The sequence below is a fragment of the Leptodactylus fuscus genome, chromosome 3 (assembly GCF_031893055.1).
Source record: "Leptodactylus fuscus isolate aLepFus1 chromosome 3, aLepFus1.hap2, whole genome shotgun sequence".
Classification (NCBI taxonomy): Eukaryota; Metazoa; Chordata; class Amphibia; order Anura; family Leptodactylidae; genus Leptodactylus; species Leptodactylus fuscus.
Genome location: NC_134267.1, coordinates 174,783,048 through 174,801,737, shown reverse-complemented (window position 1 = coordinate 174,801,737; position 18,690 = coordinate 174,783,048). Strand labels below are relative to the sequence as shown.

Below are 18,690 nucleotides of genomic sequence, written 5' to 3'. Positions count from 1 at the left end.
TTCCAAGTTATGTATGCCCTAGGCCAGTGTTTCTAAATATTTCTAAGCAAGTTACCCACTATTTATGTTTTATTAGAGTACCCTTAACTATGTGACAATAAAGTGTTCTGCACTTTGGGCTTTTTGGTGCACTGGGGGTATGGTGCGTCTGCTGCAGTATTAATTTCTACCTGTAGTCACCACCAACATAAAGTATGAAGATCCCAGTGTGCAGTAACCATAGGAGTAAAAGGTAGTTCTGACCCAACACTGCCTAAGGTGTCGCAGACTGCTCATTTGCATATGGATATGGCTTTATAGAGGTATGCCTACTGTGTGACTGACCGGCCCTACAACCGCATATAAGTGGTTTAGAAGCCGTAGTGGTGGTGGTGGTGGTAGGTACTACTTAAAGAGGACCTTTCATCAGATTGGGCACAGGCAGTTCTATATACTGCTGGAAAGCTGACAGTGCGCTGAATTCAGTCTGAATTCAGACTTTCCCGATCTGTGCCCGGTGTAAAGCGCTATCAGTCCTGGTATCGTAGAAGGGCGTTTCTGACACTTAGCCAGGGACGCCCTTCTGCCCAGCAGCGCCTATCGCGCTGTACTGTGGAGCGGGGAGGAACACCCCCTCCCCTCCTGATAATACTCATCCATAGACGAGCTGTGTGAGCAGAGGGAGGGGGCGTTCCTCCCCGCTCCACAGTACAGCGCGATAGGCATTTGTCATAAAGTAAAAACAAATAGCTACTTATATGTGAAAAAAATATATAAAATATGTATTATGTAGATATGTATATACAGTATGTACCGACAATAACACTTAAAAAAAAGCATAGACTTTCCTAAAAAAAAAAAAAAAAAAAACCTAAAAAAAACCTAGAAACATTGTAAGGATTATCGTCAGAAATGGTCTTTTTCCAGGGTCCAAAGTGAAGTAACCACAAATCACATTATGTGGTGTTTACTGCGCTCGCAGATTTCCTCACATTTTCGCTCTTATGATGTTTTTGCCTGTAATTTATCATTTCAGTCAACCATCACGAGATCCGCTCTGCAGCAGTCATTCATATACGTATGTTTTTACTTTGTACTTTTTTAACTTTCCTTACATTTCACTCCTTGCTGCACACTTAGGGCTTGGTTTTGTCAAATAAATATTCCTTGAGGGCCCTTTTAAGTGTAGGCAAGTGGTTAATGTATAAAAGCAAAACTGAAAAATGCAATTTTTCCCAAGGTAAGGCATTTTGCTGACACAAAAAATGGATGATCTGTAAGATTCTTTGCAGGTACAGAGATTTAAAGTTTGCTAGTAGGTAGACTGCATACCAATGTTATGTTTGTACAAGGCAAATGAATCCTCCCCTTGTGTGTAATTGGATGGACATGTGATATATAATAACTTCATGTGAAATTTAGAGGGAACAGAAGTTAAGTGAGAAGTTGCAGTTTCCAGAGTCATTTTCCCAAATGAAATCCCTGAGATCCTTTCCTAACCTCAATGAAATGTGTAACCTGTTCCATATTGCTGACGTATACTGCAATTAGGTAAAGGAAAGTAAAATATTTGTATAGCATTGTTATATGTCAGTTATGCCTGGCGTGACATAACTAATGATCAGCTGTCACATTCACCCAAGAAATTGTTTTATGCTGGGAGATGATTTAAAGGAACATGCTGCAGGCATGGCAGGGGTCAGGACTGAATGGGGCCCCAGACAGGATAACAGCTTCTTTAGTTTCATTTCCTGATGCAGCCTTTTCATCGTGACATCTTCATTCCAGTGCTATGAAATACAATCTTTAAGATATCACTTCAAGTGTAAGCTTCTATTTCACCAAATAAACTAGACAGCGGGTATAATAGTTCAGCCACACATGGTAGATTTGTAGCATACATTTCTGTGACTGTCCTTGTCATATACAGACCATCAAAACATGTGACATGGATGCAGATGTCAAGCATTAATTCACTCCACTTATTCAATCTTTCACTCATTCTTAACTCTGACTGCAATTTGAGAGTAAATCACACCCCAACACAGTATATGCACCCAAAATATACACTGCCACCAACTATTGCATTTAGGGCCAGTAGGAATCAAGGACATACCCACTCTCACTATTCCCAGCAGTCAGATGGCACACATACTTTAAAATGGTAATGGGCTCATACAGCATATGAAGATCGCCATTAAGGTTGAATGATTTCATACCCAAGCATTCAGTGCATATATATAAAAAGACAAAGTTGACAAAACAAGCTAAACAGTTTTAAAAGTAAAAAGACAGAAAAAACATTGTGTGTTAGAGTCCTTTTGTTTCCATAGAGCTTGGAGGATCTCATTTAAAATTGTTGCTGACTCCAAAGGTGTGACATAGTTCTTCCAGAAACTGCAGTCCTTGTAACCGTGAGTCGCTGACTCTTATTCAGTAACACCCTCCGCCAGAATCCCCTCCCCTCCTTTATTAGGTGAGAAATGAACTTCTACTGGCAAAGCCGATTATCTTAGAATCCTGAGGTCAATTTCCAGTTACAACCTCCCCTCGTGTATGCCTGACTGATTCCTAATAGGAGGAATATGCAAATCTGTCTCCCAAGATGTATAAGAAAAATGTTTGTTCTCGTACCGTGTAAGCCAGTGGGTAGGAAATATGAAAAAAAGAGTTTTTGGTTTTTTTTATATTCCCAAGATGTAAACAGGGAGACAGTGCCTCTGTTATAGGTGGTCTCTCTCTAAGGATAGATGTTATCCCCATAATCCGATTCTTAATAGTGACAGGGATTTGATAAAGCATGACTTACAAGAGTGACCTGACAATAAAACAGCAGGAGATTTGATCCTGTGATCACAGGAAGACAATAGTCTCACTCCTCACTAGACTCAGACATTACATATACACACACATAACAATGTAATACAAAGATGATACACGCATACACCGTATACTATTGGAAGGATACATACAAGTGGGGTTCTTTCATCACAAAGCTATAGTATTTATCTAAATAGAACATGTACATGCTGTAGAAACAATCCAGATGAATGGAATTAATTTCCGGTCGCATTTGCGTGAAGTTGAAGATTCCATGTTGGCACGGTCTGTTGTTTAGCTCATCTGGCAATACTAAAGTTGAATATACACATGACATAGTATTGGACCAATAATTATTTAGCCAACAGCTAACTCAGCTGACACATGCATGCCCAGCTGAGCAGTGCATTTGTCCTGTATACAGTATGTCATACATCATTTGTTTCTTATTCATTTTAAATCCTATTCACAAGATCCCTGAAAGGTTATATGTAAACTAATTCTTATTCCCCCAAGTAGGCGGTAACCCTTTATTTTCTATGAGAAAAACAAAAGGTTACAGTCCACTTGGTGAATTAGATCTAATTGATTGATAAAATACTCTTGGCGGTGGGAATCAAATGGCGCATGGCAGTTAGGATTTTGTAGTTGGTGATCCTCTTTAATAACTATTGCTGCAGTGATTGGCATTCTATCACCAAAATGTTTCTGTTTTAGCCACAGTTTTATAACCCATGCACATGACCGAGAGTGAGTCTGAATGGCGGATGATTTTATAGCAGAATGCACTTGGACAACACTTGGAGTGACATTGAGTACACTTCTATGAGGGCTTCCAATCCATTCTAATTTTTAGGACCTACTATATGATCATCAGAATGGAATGGAGCCTCGGACATCCCCTCGGGAGAGCCTTCTCCTGAACACTTTATTATGTACAGTGCCTTGCAAAAGTATTTGGCCCCCTTGAACTTTTCAACCCTCTGCCACATTTCAGGCTTCAAACATAAAGATATCACATTTAAATTTTTTTGGGAAGAATCAACAAGTGGAACACAGTTGTGAAGTGGTACGAAATTTATTGGATATTTTAAACTTTTTTAACAAATAAAAAACTGAAAAGTGGGGCGTGCAAAATTATTCAGCCCCTTTACTTTCAGTGCAGCAAACTCACTCCGTTCAGTTCAGTGAGGATCTCTGAATGGTCCAATGTTGTCCTAAATGCCTGATGATAAATAGAATCCTCCTGTGTGTAACCAAGTCTCCGTATAAATGCACCTGCTCTGTTATAGTCTCAGGGTTCTGTTTAAAGCGCAGAGAGCATCATAAAGACCAAGGAACACACCAGGCAGGTCCGAGATACTGTTGTGGGGAAGTTTAAAGCTGGATTTAGATACAAAAAGATTTCCCAAGCTTTAAACATCCAAGGAGCACTGTGCAAGCAATCATATTGAGATGGAAGGGGTATCAGACCACTGCAAATCTACCAAGACCCAGCCGTCCCTCTAAACTTTCATCTCAAACAAGGAGAAGACTTATGGCAAGAAGAAAGCCATTTCTCAAAGATATCCATAAAAAGTCTTGTTTAAAGTTTGCCACAAGCCACCTGGGAGACACACCAAACATTTGGAAGAAGGTGCTCTGGTCAGATGAAACCAAAATTGAACTTTTTGGCCACAATGCAAAACGATATGTTTGGCGTAAAAGCAACACAGCTCTTCACCCTGAACACACCATCCCCACAATCACACATGGTGGTGGAAGCATCATGCTTTGGGCCTGCTTTTCTTCAGCAGGGACAGGGAAGATGGTTAAAATTGATGGGAAGATGGATGGAGCCAAATACAGGACCATTCTGGAAGAAAACCTGTTGGATACAGATGAGCGAGTAGTATTCGATCAAGTAGGTATTCGATCGACTACTACGGTATTCGAAATACTTGTACTCGATCGAATACTACTTGCTATTTGAAGTAAAGATTCGATTTAGAACCAGCGTTGATTGGCCGGCCAATCAACACTGGTTCTGCAGCAGGCTCGTCTTTGCTAGTCGGGAGAGCTGGCAGCTTGCGTTAAGCGGGAGCTGACTTTTTTTCTCATAGGTATGCATTGACCAACGTTGATTGGCTGAATGCTATACACTGTATAGGATTCAGCCAATCAATGCTGGTTCTGCAGGAGGGATGCTGCAATACTATCTTGCGGGTCTATAATTCTCCCCGCGCCGTGTCCTACTCCTTCCACTTTGCTTTTAAGGCCAGTTCACATTAGTGCTTGCCTCCCATCTGGAAGGAGTCCGCAGGAGGACCCCCCGAATGGAATATCAGCGCAACTGCAAGCACTGTGCAGTTAAAGCGCACAGACCCCATAGACTATAATGGGGTCCGTGTGCTTTCTGCGCACTGCCCGCACGAATCATTCATGTGGGCAGTGCGCGGCAAGCACACGGACCCCGTTATAGTCTATGGGGTCTGTGCACTTTAACTGCACAGCGCTTCTCCTCAACACTCCTCAACTGCACTTCGCTCCTCCTAAACACTCTCCTCCTGCTACTCGTGAACTTGGCGACTCTCCTTTAGTCGAATAGTGGTTTCCCCGGAATGAGCATTTTTTCCCATAGACTAAATGGGATTCGATATTCAATCGAGTAGTCGAATATTGAAGCTCTACTTGAAACGAATCTCGAATAGTTCACTACTCGCTCATCTCTACTGTTGGAGTCTGCAAAAGACCTGAGACTGGGACGCAGATTTATCTTCCAACAAGACAATTATCCAAAACACAAAGCAAAATCTACAATGGAATGGTTCACAAATAAACGTTTCCAGGTGTTAGAATGGCCAAGTCAAAGTCCAGACCTGAATCCAATCGAGAATCTGTGGAAAGAGCTGAAAACTGCTGTTCACAAACACTCTCCATCCTACCTCACTGAGCTCCAGGTGTTTTGCAAGGAAGAATGGGCAAGACTTTGTCTCTCGATGTGCAAAACTGATAGAGACATACCCCGAGCGACCTGCAGCTGTAATCGCAGCAAAAGGTGGCGCTACAAAGTATTAACACACGGGGACCCAATCATTTTGCACACCCCACTTTTCATTTTTTTATTTGTTTAAAAAAGTTTAAAATATCCAATAAATTTCGTTCCACTTCACAATTGTGTCCAACTTGTTGATTCTTCCCCCCCAAAATTAAAATTTGATATGTATGTTTGAAGCCTGAAATGTGGCAAAAGGTTGAAAAGTTCAAAGGGGGCTGAATACTTTTGCAAGGCACTGTAGATTAGATCTTCCTGTATATGTAGGACAGTACTCTCTGTAGTTACATTTTAAAGAGGACCTTTCACCACTTTTGGGCACATGCAGTGTTATATACTGCCGGAAAGCTGACAGTGCGCTGAGTTCAGAGCACTGTCGGCTTTCCCGATCCGTGCCCGGTGTAAAGAGCTTACGGTCCGGTACCGTAGTGCTCTATGGTCAGAAGGGCGTTTCTGACCATTAGCCAGGAACGTCCTTCTGCCTCGCGGCGCCTATCGCGCTGTGCTGTGGAGCGGGGAGGAACGCCCCCTCCCTCTCCTGATAATACTCGTCTATGGACGAGCGCTGTGAGCAGAGTGAGGAGGCGTTCCTCCCCGCTCCACAGCACAGCGCGATTGGCGCCGCGAGGCAGAAGGACGTTCCTGGCTAATGGTCAGAAACGCCCTTCTGACCATAGAGCACTACGGTACCGGCACCGTAAGCTCTTTACACCGGGCACGGATCGGGAAAGCCGACAGTGCGCTGAACTCAGCGCACTGTCAGCTTTCCAGCAGTATATAACACTGCATGTGCCCAAAAGTGGTGAAAGGTCCTCTTTAAATGTACTTGAATGCTGACTCTATGGCAGGTATCTTTCTAGTTGGCGTGTTGCTATAAATCTTTACTACAACATTTTTGTTGTACTTGTTGAATATTTCATGCTCCATCTGATAATACAGTTTTACCTGCATTTTCCCCTTGAGCAAATGAAGATTTCAGACTTGTTTTCTGTCAGTGTTTCTGTTGTAAAGATTTATTGTTTGTACCAGTATGTGTGTATTAGGCAAAGTTCAAACACAGGGTAAAATATGCCCTATAAATCTGGCCTGAGCGTCTGCACCAAAATCTACTTTACATACTATACACAGGCTTGTAGTGGATTTTTATTTGAGTTTGGTGAAGACATTCACAAAAACATAGGGCCCATTGCCAAACATACCTAAAATCCATTACGTCATATGTAAATGTAGTTTAAGACTAGAGAGGAGCGAACACCATTCGATCGAATAGGTATTCGATCGAATATCAGGCCATTCGCGGTATTCGTTCCCAATAGAATACCCAGCGGCATACGCAGTAAAAACTCGTATCCCTCCCACCTTCCCTGGCGCGTTTTTTGCACAAATAACTGTGCAGCGGAGGTGGGACAGAAACTGCGACAACGGAGGCAGTTAAAAATATTTAATAAACCCATTGGCTGCCGAAAACATGTGACCTCCCATTTATAAGAACGGCCACCATATTCGCCATTTTTGCAGTCAGAGATAGGGAGAGAGACATATCTGCTGAGAGCTAGATAGGCATTAGCTTCAGATAGACAGGGAAAAACCGAAGAACAACAGCTCTTCTCAGAGATATACACTGCAGGGACAGGAGTCCAGCTTTCCACGGGATTACAGCTTTCCAGGGATGCAGAACAGTTACTTATTGCTATATACGTGCAAACGAGCTTTTGTTAGAGGTGTCCCCCCCCCCCCCCCACAAAATAGGAGGAATCCACAGCAGTTACTTTTTGCTATATACGTGCAAACCAGCTTTTCTGAGGGGTGTCCCCCCCCAAAAAAAAAAAAAAATAGCAGGAATCTACAGTAGTTACTTCTTGCAATTTTTAAGGGTCTACCCCCCCAAAAGCTAAGTGTGATACACAGCAATTTAGTCATGCTATATCAGCTCAATCCAATTTTTTGTTCAATCCAGTATTGTTTGCACTCCATGATGTGAACTATGCCTTTGTCTCGTGAAAAGCAACCCAACATGAAGTCAGCCATGTGTGCCAGTGTGTTACTTGGCATGACTTTGCTGCCCTCAACTGTAAGGGTCACTCTCCATTTCCTCCATTTTCCACTCCCCTTCACACCATCTGTGGTGAAGCAATGGGATGCACTGAACTTCACCCTCAAGCCTCGTGTGGGACAGTGACATGAAATGCCACTTCATCCCCCTCGTCTTCCTCTGTCAGCCAACGGTGTGAAGATGACAGGAGTGTGCTCTGAATGTTTTCAGCCTAGCAGAGGCTACTTCTCACTTACAGAAATGGCCGCACTTTGGCCAGTATATCAGGCACAATGGTACAGGTTTCAAAGAACCTTTACACCAAGTTAAAAGCGTGGGCCAAGTGTGGACCATGTTTGAGTCTGGCAAGCTCCAGATCTGCTACCAAGTTCCAGCCATTATCACATACGCAAACATGCCTGGGCCCAGGTGCAGCGGGGAAAACCATATTGCCATATCATCCTGGATGGCATCCCTCACCTCGGAGGCAGTGTGCTGTCTGTCCCCCAAGCTGATGAGCTTCAGCACGTCCTGCTGACATCTCCCCACGCCAGTGGTACAGCGTTTCCAGCTCGTAGTTGGGGTCAAGGTTGCAGTGCAGGAGTAGGCTTTCAGAAAAACCCTAAGTATAGACGAAAGAAGGACATACAGTCCCAAAAGGTTGAAATATTCAACATATACAACAATAATTATGAAAAACGTTTTTTTATTCATGAAAAATTCATATTAAAAAACATATATACACAAAATATGAAAAGCAAGACACAGAACACCAAAATTCAAAAGAACCGGACAACCCACAGAAACGGGCATGCAACTGTCAAATCACCATAAACAGAATAAATATAGGTCTTGGCATTGAGGTTGTTGCTAATTACCTATACAGATATAACTAAACTTGTATATGTTCAGTCATATGCCCTCCCCCATCTTACAGTAAATAAACGTAATCAGAAGTAGGGGAAAGGGCATTTCAATATTGAAAAAATATGCTATCAACACTATATAAAATTCTGTCACAGAGTAAAATAAGCCATATCACTCATGTAAGGCAAGTATAGGGTATACATCCAGCATGGACCTATAACATACGTCTCAGTAGCATACCGACGCAAGAAAAATATACCTCTTACCCATTATAGAGTGATTCACAGGAGCCCGCGTCTGTGGGGGATCCCAACCCGACGCGCGTTTCGGCCATGTGACCGGCCTTTCCCCCGGAGGATGGTGATTTGACAGTTGCATACCCGTTTCTGTGGGTTGTCCGGTTCTTTTGAATTTTGGTGTTCTGTGTCTTGCTTTTCATATTTTGTGTATATATGTTTTTTAATATGAATTTTTCATGAATAAAAAAACGTTTTTCATAATTATTGTTGTATATGTTGAATATTTCAACCTTTTGGGACTGTATGTCCTTCTTTCGTCTATACTTCTAGTTTTTTCGGTTGAAGTATGCTTTCTACAATTGGGCTAATTTATGAGAGTTAATTATGTGTACTTGACTATATCGGAACTCTCCTGTGCTATGCTTGTTTTCTTTTCAGAAAAACCCTGCCATGAATTTTGGGCTGGGAGAGGAGATAGGCCACCCCAGTTTGCACCCCGGGCCCAGACTCCACTACATTCTCACGGCCTGTTATTAAAGGGATTCTACCATTAAAAAAAACTTTTTTTTCTAGTTAACACGTTAGAATAGCCTTTAGAAAGGCTATTCTTCTCCTACCTCTGGAAGTGATCTCCGCTGCGCCGTTCGTTCGAAATACCGATTTGTACCGGTATGCTAATTAGTTCTCTCGCAATGATGGGGGGGGGGCCCCAGCGCAGGAAATGCGATGGGGTGTCCCCATTGCTGCTCGAAAACCACAGGTGTCCAAATACATATTGGTAGAAATTGTATGTGTATATATGTATGCTAACGTTTTGGGCAGGTAGGGAAGAAATGCTGCAAGTAAGAATGCTTTCAAAAATCGAGGTGCTAAAGTTTATATTTCTGAATCAATAAAATTGAGAACCATGTATGTATAGATGTGTTCATTTCCTTTGCTTTTCTTCCTCTCCTATAAATATTGCCTATTGTACATCAGAAAGGTAAAAAAGAAAATATAAGCCCCACATTATATCCATCAAATATCTTTATATCTTTCAGTTCCCAAGACAAGGTTTACAGCAGACCCAACAACAGCAACAAACTGCAGCCTTGGTCAGGCAACTACAAAAACAGCTTTCAAGTGAGTAAATGAATACTGTATATTTTGTCTATTCCAGACCCTTAGTCTCATGGCCATTTGGAATTTTTAAGTGTTACTAATTGATTCCGGTCCAACTGTCGACTATATACATCCGGGAGACACACTCTTAACCTAAAATAATGTACAAAGGAACTGTGCAGCTGCAGAACTAGGAATCTGTCTGTTATTGCAGCTGGAGCTCCTCTAGAGAAAGCAGGGACAGTTTATTACCACTCCTGCCTTCCCAATCTCTGTATACACAGCGCTCAATGAACACCATATATACAGCTATGGGAGCTACCATGATGCAGCTCCCCTCTGACTCGTGTGAGCAAGAGGAGCTAGATCAGCTATGGGTAGGGCATCAGTTATGGGTAGGTTATCAGTTATGGGTAGGGCATTTATCCTTTACAAAATGAGTGCAGGGGGTCCCCAAGTATCCAATGTAAATGGAGCAGGGGTGTGCATGCTTAGGTGTCAGTCCGCCATTCTTTTGTGAGACTGGCAGAAATTGAGCTATTGGAATTCCTACTGAAGCAAACTTGAAGTGTACATAACCTTCCAACAAACTAGGCATGAATCAAAAGTAAAATATGTCTACATGAAAATGTATTATATTCATTGATATCATTGAATTACGCAAAATTTGTTTGACTACATGTCAAAATATCTGTATATTGCAGCCATAATACATATTTGAATATTATTATATTATTATTGTCACATTACTGCCATCTCAAACCAGTCGTAGACCCTTCCAGTGTTTTTTGAGGGACAGTAGTCTTTTGGTTGGGTCATTCCAAAACTTTGAACTTCCTTTTCATAGGTTTTATATGTATTGGGTTGTAATTATGTTGGAAGACATTGCTCTTCATCTTTGTCCTTTTTCCAAAATATCTTGGTTCGTTCCACTGCCAATGCTCGTAAAATTGTTGACATTTGATATTACACAGTAGAGAAGGTGCGAGACAAAATACTCTTCCAAGATACAGATGCCTTCCATTTAGCTAATATAACTTTCTTTGAAATGTATTCATCTTTTTTAAGTAGGAAAGAGGGGAAATTATGAGAGTCCATATTTTTGAAAAGCGGTGTTCCAAGTTATTTTTTATGTTTAGTGGAGATTTATATATGAATATATATATATATATATATATATATATATATATATATATATATATATATAAATAATATTTATGCTCACCTCTCCGTTCCACTGGGGGTCCTGCCAAATGTCTCTGTTCATTTCCTTGGTCTTTGTTGATTTTCTGCTCACACATGAGCACCTCAGTCGATTGTTGGCTGAGCCATGATGTTAAGTCGAAATGGAGCATCATTGCATCAAAATGGCTGCATCTTTAATGCATTGACTGACAGTCATGGACATTTTGGACCTGAATGGAGAAGTGAGTATGCATATTTTTTAAATTTGTGTCTCTGCAGATGTAAAAAAAAAAAATTGGAACATCCCTTTAAGTCTTTCAGGTATTCATTAATGTTATAATTTGCACAACATATTACCTTTAAACTCCTAATGGGTCAAATGTCTAAAACTAGCACCAAAGCCAGAAACTAACTTCTGGACTGAACTTATTGTTATATATTTTTTTACACATATATAGTTAATTTGTATATCTTACATCTCATCTTAGATCACAGTCCAGCTTTGTTTCACATTTTTGTTATTGTAGAGAATATTAAGTGTCTTTTTTGAAAACTAGGACATGAGGTTTGTCTTGAGATTCCTGATTTTGTGTATTTTGGCAAAAACACAGAGTTCATGGAAACTTTCCATTGGGTGAAGGTTTTCTGTTACAGTACATACAGAAAAATGTGAATGAACGAAAGTCTGTCTAATTGCTGCAAATAGCCCATGCAATAGGCCTGTTCCAGCATATGTGGAGGTTCCTGGCTACTAACACCGCTCATTTATCATTGTTAGTTATATGGTTTGACAAAGGACTGATCATATAACTCTTATCTAGGTCAGAACACCTGATGTGTCCTAAGTTCACGCAGTTCACATTGCTCAGGGGGAATAACCAGATGGCAAGATCTGTGCAGCTTCTAGTGTCAAGTGTATAATGTGGAAATTAGGATTCTCAGTTATTAGATAAGTGTAACCTAAGATGTAATTAGTTTTCTTAAATTGTCATTGTCATTTCCTCTAGCTTGTACTCCTATCACATATCCAATATGATCAAAATCAAAACTGAAATTCACTTTATTTTTCTAAAATGATGTTTTTATGTTAAAATTGCTGTAAATTGTTGATGACTTGGTATCTTCTTTGCTGTTCATTACCTATTTTCAGGTAAAATCTCTAGCAGAGAAGACACTAAGATGGATTACAGAAAGTGGGTGCGGGTATTTGCTTTGATAGTCACAAACACTGCTCTCCTATTTTGTGTAAGGTTGGATTCACACCAGCGCTCCCTCTTCGTTCGAGGATTATGTCCCCGAATCCACTTGCAAACAGGACTTTTTGCTCTGCATTTTTAATATGGAAACCTGGCGGACCCTATTATAGTCTATGGGGTCTGCAGGTTTCTGTGGGTAACCGCTTTTTAAGTGTATTAGGTTTCCATTTTTTAGGTCCCTCAAGCGCTAATGTGAACCTAGAGTAAGCCCTCCCCCTTTAGAATGCACAGCATTACAATTTATGTCATCCATTCAATGTCCTCTACAGTATCCTGGCTCTATCTTAAATGACAACTATCCTGTGTGCCCTAGACATGAACATTTTATACTGACATTACTACTGTCTATATCAATTGTGGGAAGTGTGAGACAATGCAAGAAAGCTATGTGTACAGCTTTACTGCAGTGTCTCACACTCCCCACACATGTGACAATAATAGTAATGCCAATACACTACGTAGACATCACATGTACTTTCAGACTGCTTATATAGAACACACAGGATACCGTATATATTCGAGAATAAGCCGAGACCCCTAATTTTACCACAAAAAAACTGGGAAAGGAGTGATTTAGAACTTTTATTTTTTTATTTGTATTTTTTAAAGCCTCTTTTTTCCCCCCACTATTTTATGGGAGATTCTATACATTGATATTGTGGCTGGTCATAGACTCCCACCCCCCTTTCCCCTCCTAAAAAAATAAAAATAAATAAATAAAAATTCTGACTCGAGTATAAGCCTTTTTCAGCACAAAAACTTTGCTGAAAAATTCAGCTTATACTCGAGTATATACGGTAGTTGTAGCTGTAGATAGGAAGGTAATGTTTCCAATTGGCTAGTTCATGTGTGATGGGAAGTCAGAAACAGAAGTCCCAACACCTGCTCCTATCCTAGACTTCTCACACTGGGGAACAACCCCAGGAATAGAGGTGACAGCTACAAGAATTATAACAGATTGGGGTCTCTGTAAGTAAGGAAAAAGGGGTATGAGCAAAAAGGTGACTATAAATGCAATGAGTAGCATGTAAGCAATAACCCCACGCATTAAATGATATGTAGGTATTCTTAAATAATTTTGTTGCTTTGATTAAATTCCTCAAGCATCCAAATTATATTTCTACATAAAGCTAGAAAACGTCTGGAGCTTCCTCCTATTGAGATTTGTTGGTAGAATGATAAATTACAGTTGTGTGCGTATTCTGTAATCTTACGAACCTTGAAAAACCTATAGGTCTGAGGAAGCTTAGTAGTCAAGTAGACTAGGCAGTAGCCAATCTGTGAATACGTAAATTGATGAATATAGAAGGCTGTGTTTGTATTTCCCACCATCTAGATTCAGTTACATAACAAGCCTATGTGAATTTGTAAGAAGTGTGTCATCTTACTTGAATTGCCTGTACATACTCGGTAGCCATTTACAGACAAGCTCATTCTCCTTGTAAATGTGTTTATTTACCACTTTACTGCTCAGTCCGTCCAGTCAACAAAGTCTTCAAAATTTACTTTAAATAAACTGAGGTGTAAAGAAATTTGATATGTCATTGTTTTCTATGTATATTTGTACATTTAGTTTCTATGTATAATGCAGACTATTTTACCTACTGTATGTATAATGGTTTGCTAAACGTGTATGTTACAGCGTAACCCCAGTTATGACCAGTGGTAGATTATACCAATGTGACAGGTGATCAGGCCAATGTTCACATTTTCAGTATGACTAGTAAATTCGAAGGACCTTTTTTCGCTAGCACCACATATAATCTTAGAGTGTGTGGTACCATTGATTTTTTTGCTTCATAAACTCTTGTGTGACATGTGGCACCAAACATCAGACCCATAAAGGAAGAAATAAAATGGCCAAAACAGAAGGAGGATACGGTACCGTAGTTTCAGTGAGAATAAAGCGAATAGCTTCCATATGATGTTCATTAACCCCTGCCATCTCAATAATGGGGAACTCGGATGTGGTAATATATATTCGGTAGGGAGAAATAGAATTGTCAGTATGATTGTATTTCTGAATTTATGACACATGTCCTCTTCATGTTTTTATCGTGCAGGTAACCAGCCACAACAAACAGTGAATTTATATGGCGAGCCTTCCAGTTTCTAAACTCGGAGACATTATATATATGCTTTTTGTGTCCTCTTTCCAATGTGCATTTTTGAAATACCACATTCTAATGTTTTTTTCTGATTCTGTTGAGTGTGTGAATAGCCTCAAAAGAGGACGTTTTTGGTATTTGCTAATGTTTTCCTTGGAGACCTAAACAAGTAGTCTGTGTTTTCTATTATTGATTTTGCTGCTATAAAAATAAGGACATTGTGGATATGAATGTACGGCATGTGGAGAAGACCAAACTACTGAGCTGAAAAAACCTTGCATTTTGAACTTCCCATGGGCTTCTATGATGCTGTATTTCGTGGTAGATTTTATTGTACCTTGCTATTAAAGTCCATAGATGTTTCTTCACCTTTAGAGCTTTTAGACACTTTGTTTTCTATGTTATTGCTTTGTTCATATTCCCCTCATTCTGCTGTTCAGATTCATTGGAGTAGTATGGTGTATACATGACAATGCCGTGCTGAAGCCAATACTTAACACTGGTAAATGTGCGCTTCCTGGAGATGGTAATGCAATATATTGCTTTACTGCTTAAACTGTCTTTGTCTCAGGGATCAATTTAGATTCTCTCCCATGTAAATATACTTTGTGAACCTAACACATTTATTTAGCTGTAGTAATGGTGAATGGGGTTGTACATATTCAGGTGAAAAGGCTTTACATATAAGAGAAATGCTCTACTCTTGTCCATTGGCCATGTCTGGTAGTGTACAATAAATAAGTCCCATAAAAGAATAGGACTGAGCTGCAATACCAGCCACAGCCAAGAGTGGTTTTATATCCAGAAAATGCAGATTCTTTTCAGATACTTATTTGCATTTGTCAATAAATATTGGGGAACTGGTTCAATAGCAGGATTGTCTCACTTACTACAGACTTAGACTGGTCCAAAGGTGACTACCCTGGTGGGTCCACAGCTGATCCTGTATACTCATTGTACTTCATACTGATTGTACTCCATCTTAACCAGGCTTCACTTTAGTATAATATACAGTACTGGTAAGAAACTACCTAGTTTATATCTGTATACGGTAGACACACTGGATGGCTGGGATGACATCTAGGTGCAGAGTCAGGCCAACCAGTATCCTTCTTCTGGGCTCCATAATGTCAATCACACTGCAGGGCCCCAGTCACTAGTCATCTTGCATTATCTTACTGCTGCCTGATCCCTGTTGCTGTGTGGGCATATACCCTGACTCATAGAGCTAAAAAGACCCTAGTTCAAAGCAAGAGCCAGGCAACAGACTACGGAGAGGACCCCAGGACATAAAACAATTGGGCAGCAAGTTACTACTAGTAATGTTTTAGGAATTTGTGAATGAGTGTCAGGAAATATTTGCTTGTAGGTGTATAATGATTTTTTTTGGTGGTCCCCAGACAGTCCTGTCAGACACTGCTTACGGCTATTTGCAGCTAAATCATGGAGCTGCCAATATAGATTGCTATAAAAGCAGCAAGTAAAATCCGAGTCTATAAGTGAAGAGAATATGTAGCGATGAGAACTCAGAAGTTTTGCAGCCCTACTTAGATAATTATTGAAACATTTAATAATGAAAAATAATTAAAGAAAACTGCTGTTAAACAGCAAAAAAACTTTATAATAACTAGGTGGAGCTTCACTTTAAAGGCTACAGATGAAAAAGTCATGTCATTTTGTGTTGACCACTCCCATACAAATGTGTCTACTGATGACAAACAGACCATTTGTGTTGTCAGACCATAATGTTGTGTGTTACTCCCATCCATCTGCCATTTGCTTTATTTTAACCTTCAAATATCTCCATAAATAACAACCATGCATTGCTACCCTCTGTTTGTTCTGCACTATGGTCCTGGAACCTCCTGTTAGATAAACTAGACCAGAAAAGCTTGGGCTTTTACCTGCACTATCTTTTGTATTCCCAACAAAAAGAAGTGGCAAAGATTTTTGTCAGCTGCCTATTTTTCTACGGTACTTTTGCATAAGTACAATGTACATTGGGCCGAACCGATTGGACATGTTACTACCCTATCCTTAGGGTTTTGGATAAATTGCTGATTGGTGGTGGTCCAACCGCAGAGACCCCCAATGATCTCGAGAATGGAGGCGTCTTTTACTCAAATTCAGAATGCACTGGTGGACACAATGGGTGCAATGGAAATAGCCGATGTACAGCACTTTGCTGGGGTACACATTATGTGTCCACTGCTACATCCTGAACGGGAGTAAAGCATCACATTCTTGGGATTGGTAGGGTCCCCAAAGTATAACCCCTTTTAAAGAAAACAATCAAACATTTTTCATTTCTATAGATTCAGATGAAATATTACAACATTCTACGCTTGTTCCTGTAAACTATCCATTATAGTGTTAACTGGGAAATACAATGTTAATACACATGGCTGTTCATGCTGATACGTTTACAGGTTGTCACTTCGTTGGTTTAGACATTTCACATTTATTTGTGAAGAGATCATGTCCTTACAATCAACAGGTCACATATACACAAAATATAGCACATAGGTAGACATAGTACCCCAGATTGAGACAATTTTTAGTATCATTCTTTAAGGATCATCATACATACATATATATATATATATATTAAAACATTAAAAAAAATTGATTTTTGAATAAAAGTCTGAATTTTGAAATAAAAGTTTAAAATTCTGAAATAAGTTTAAAATTCTGAAACAAAAGTGTCAAGAGGCCACACTAATGTATTTTAAGAATTAAAAATGTTAGAACAATTAGGAATATTATAATATATAGACATTAGGAATTGTCTAGCACAATTCTGTCCCAAATGTTGAGTTTCCAGAGAATAATAGGATCAAGCTCTAAATCCTTAATTTAGTACTTGGTGTGCCCCTGTCGCTGCTGTGGTCCAATCACACGCCTCAACGGTGATTATGTTCGCATGATGTCAGAAAAGAGTGGCAGATGCAGAGGAGGAAGAAACAGATCACCGGACTCTGCGCGGTGGCCACATCTAGTCAGTTGTAACGTCTACTAGGCTGAAAAATTGTTGGTCTTCCCCATCAAAACAAATAGCACTCCAGGAGTTGTAGTGAAAAACAAAAACAGTTTGTTCTCCCATATTCAGCCATGGCCTTTTCTGAAGTTTAGAGTCAAAGTCCTAATGGTGGACTAAAATGTTGCTAAATCACGGAAGCAATTTTTTTTCACTACTTTTTTTTTTTTTTTAAATTTTCTGGCATGTCTATACGCTACCGATGGAGTCTCAGTCTGCTGGCACACACCTATGGACCACCTGAGTGCTGCATTCTACCTTCTATTTCTGGGTGCTAAAATGTGACGCTATTTTCTACAAATTCCCTTGTACATAGCTGCTATGAATTGAAGTGGCATAGGATACATCACTTCATATATTTATACACCTTTCTCTCTTAGGCTAAGGCCCCGTGTTGCGGAAATGTGCTTTTTGTATTGCAGATTTTTCTGCAGTTTTTTGAGCCAAAGCCAGGAGTGGATTGAGCAGAAGGGAGAAGTCTAAGAGCTTCCTATATATTTCACATTCCTTCTGTAGCCATTCTTGGCTGCTATTCTGCAACGTGGGGCCTCAGCCTTATACCACCTCATGGCTGACATATCGCTGTACATATTGACTTCCAATTTACATAACAAATTGAATGCTACTTGGTGCATCATACAAATCAACTTAGCCTTGACTCCTTTTCTTAATATTTTTTAATATTCTAGGTGTAAAAAGTCTTAAAATATGTGGTACATGCCTTTTTTTTCTTACTTTATTGCTGTTGTATGTGGTTGCCATTTCACTGATGGTGGACCCCAATGAAGTATTTCTACAGCATACACACATAGTAAAGGAGTTCATTAGGATCAGGATATTGATGCCCCATTATTTGTATAGGCCATCAATATCAGGTCAGCGGAAACCTGACTCAAGACACTGCTTCTGATCAGCTGTTTGAAGATATGTCTTGTCCGAATGTTTGCGGCCTCTTCATTGTTTACTTCAGAACATCTATCCGCCTGCACGCCATCTATGTCCTTCTATTCACTTGAAAAGGACAAGCTACAA

The 18,690-nt window shown here is 40.0% G+C and overlaps 1 protein-coding gene across 1 annotated transcript in view; it reads left to right on the top strand.

The window, feature by feature from the left end:
* MED12L (mediator complex subunit 12L) overlaps positions 1-15,291 on the top strand; it is a 300,557-nt gene extending 285,266 nt beyond the window's left edge. The window contains exons 43-44 of the mRNA XM_075268816.1: positions 10,012-10,093; positions 14,577-15,291. Coding sequence (XP_075124917.1) covers positions 10,012-10,093; positions 14,577-14,629 — 135 coding nt within the window. The 3' untranslated portion in view covers positions 14,630-15,291. The remainder of the gene's footprint in view (positions 1-10,011; positions 10,094-14,576) is intronic.
* The last annotated feature ends 3,399 nt before the right edge of the window (positions 15,292-18,690 follow it).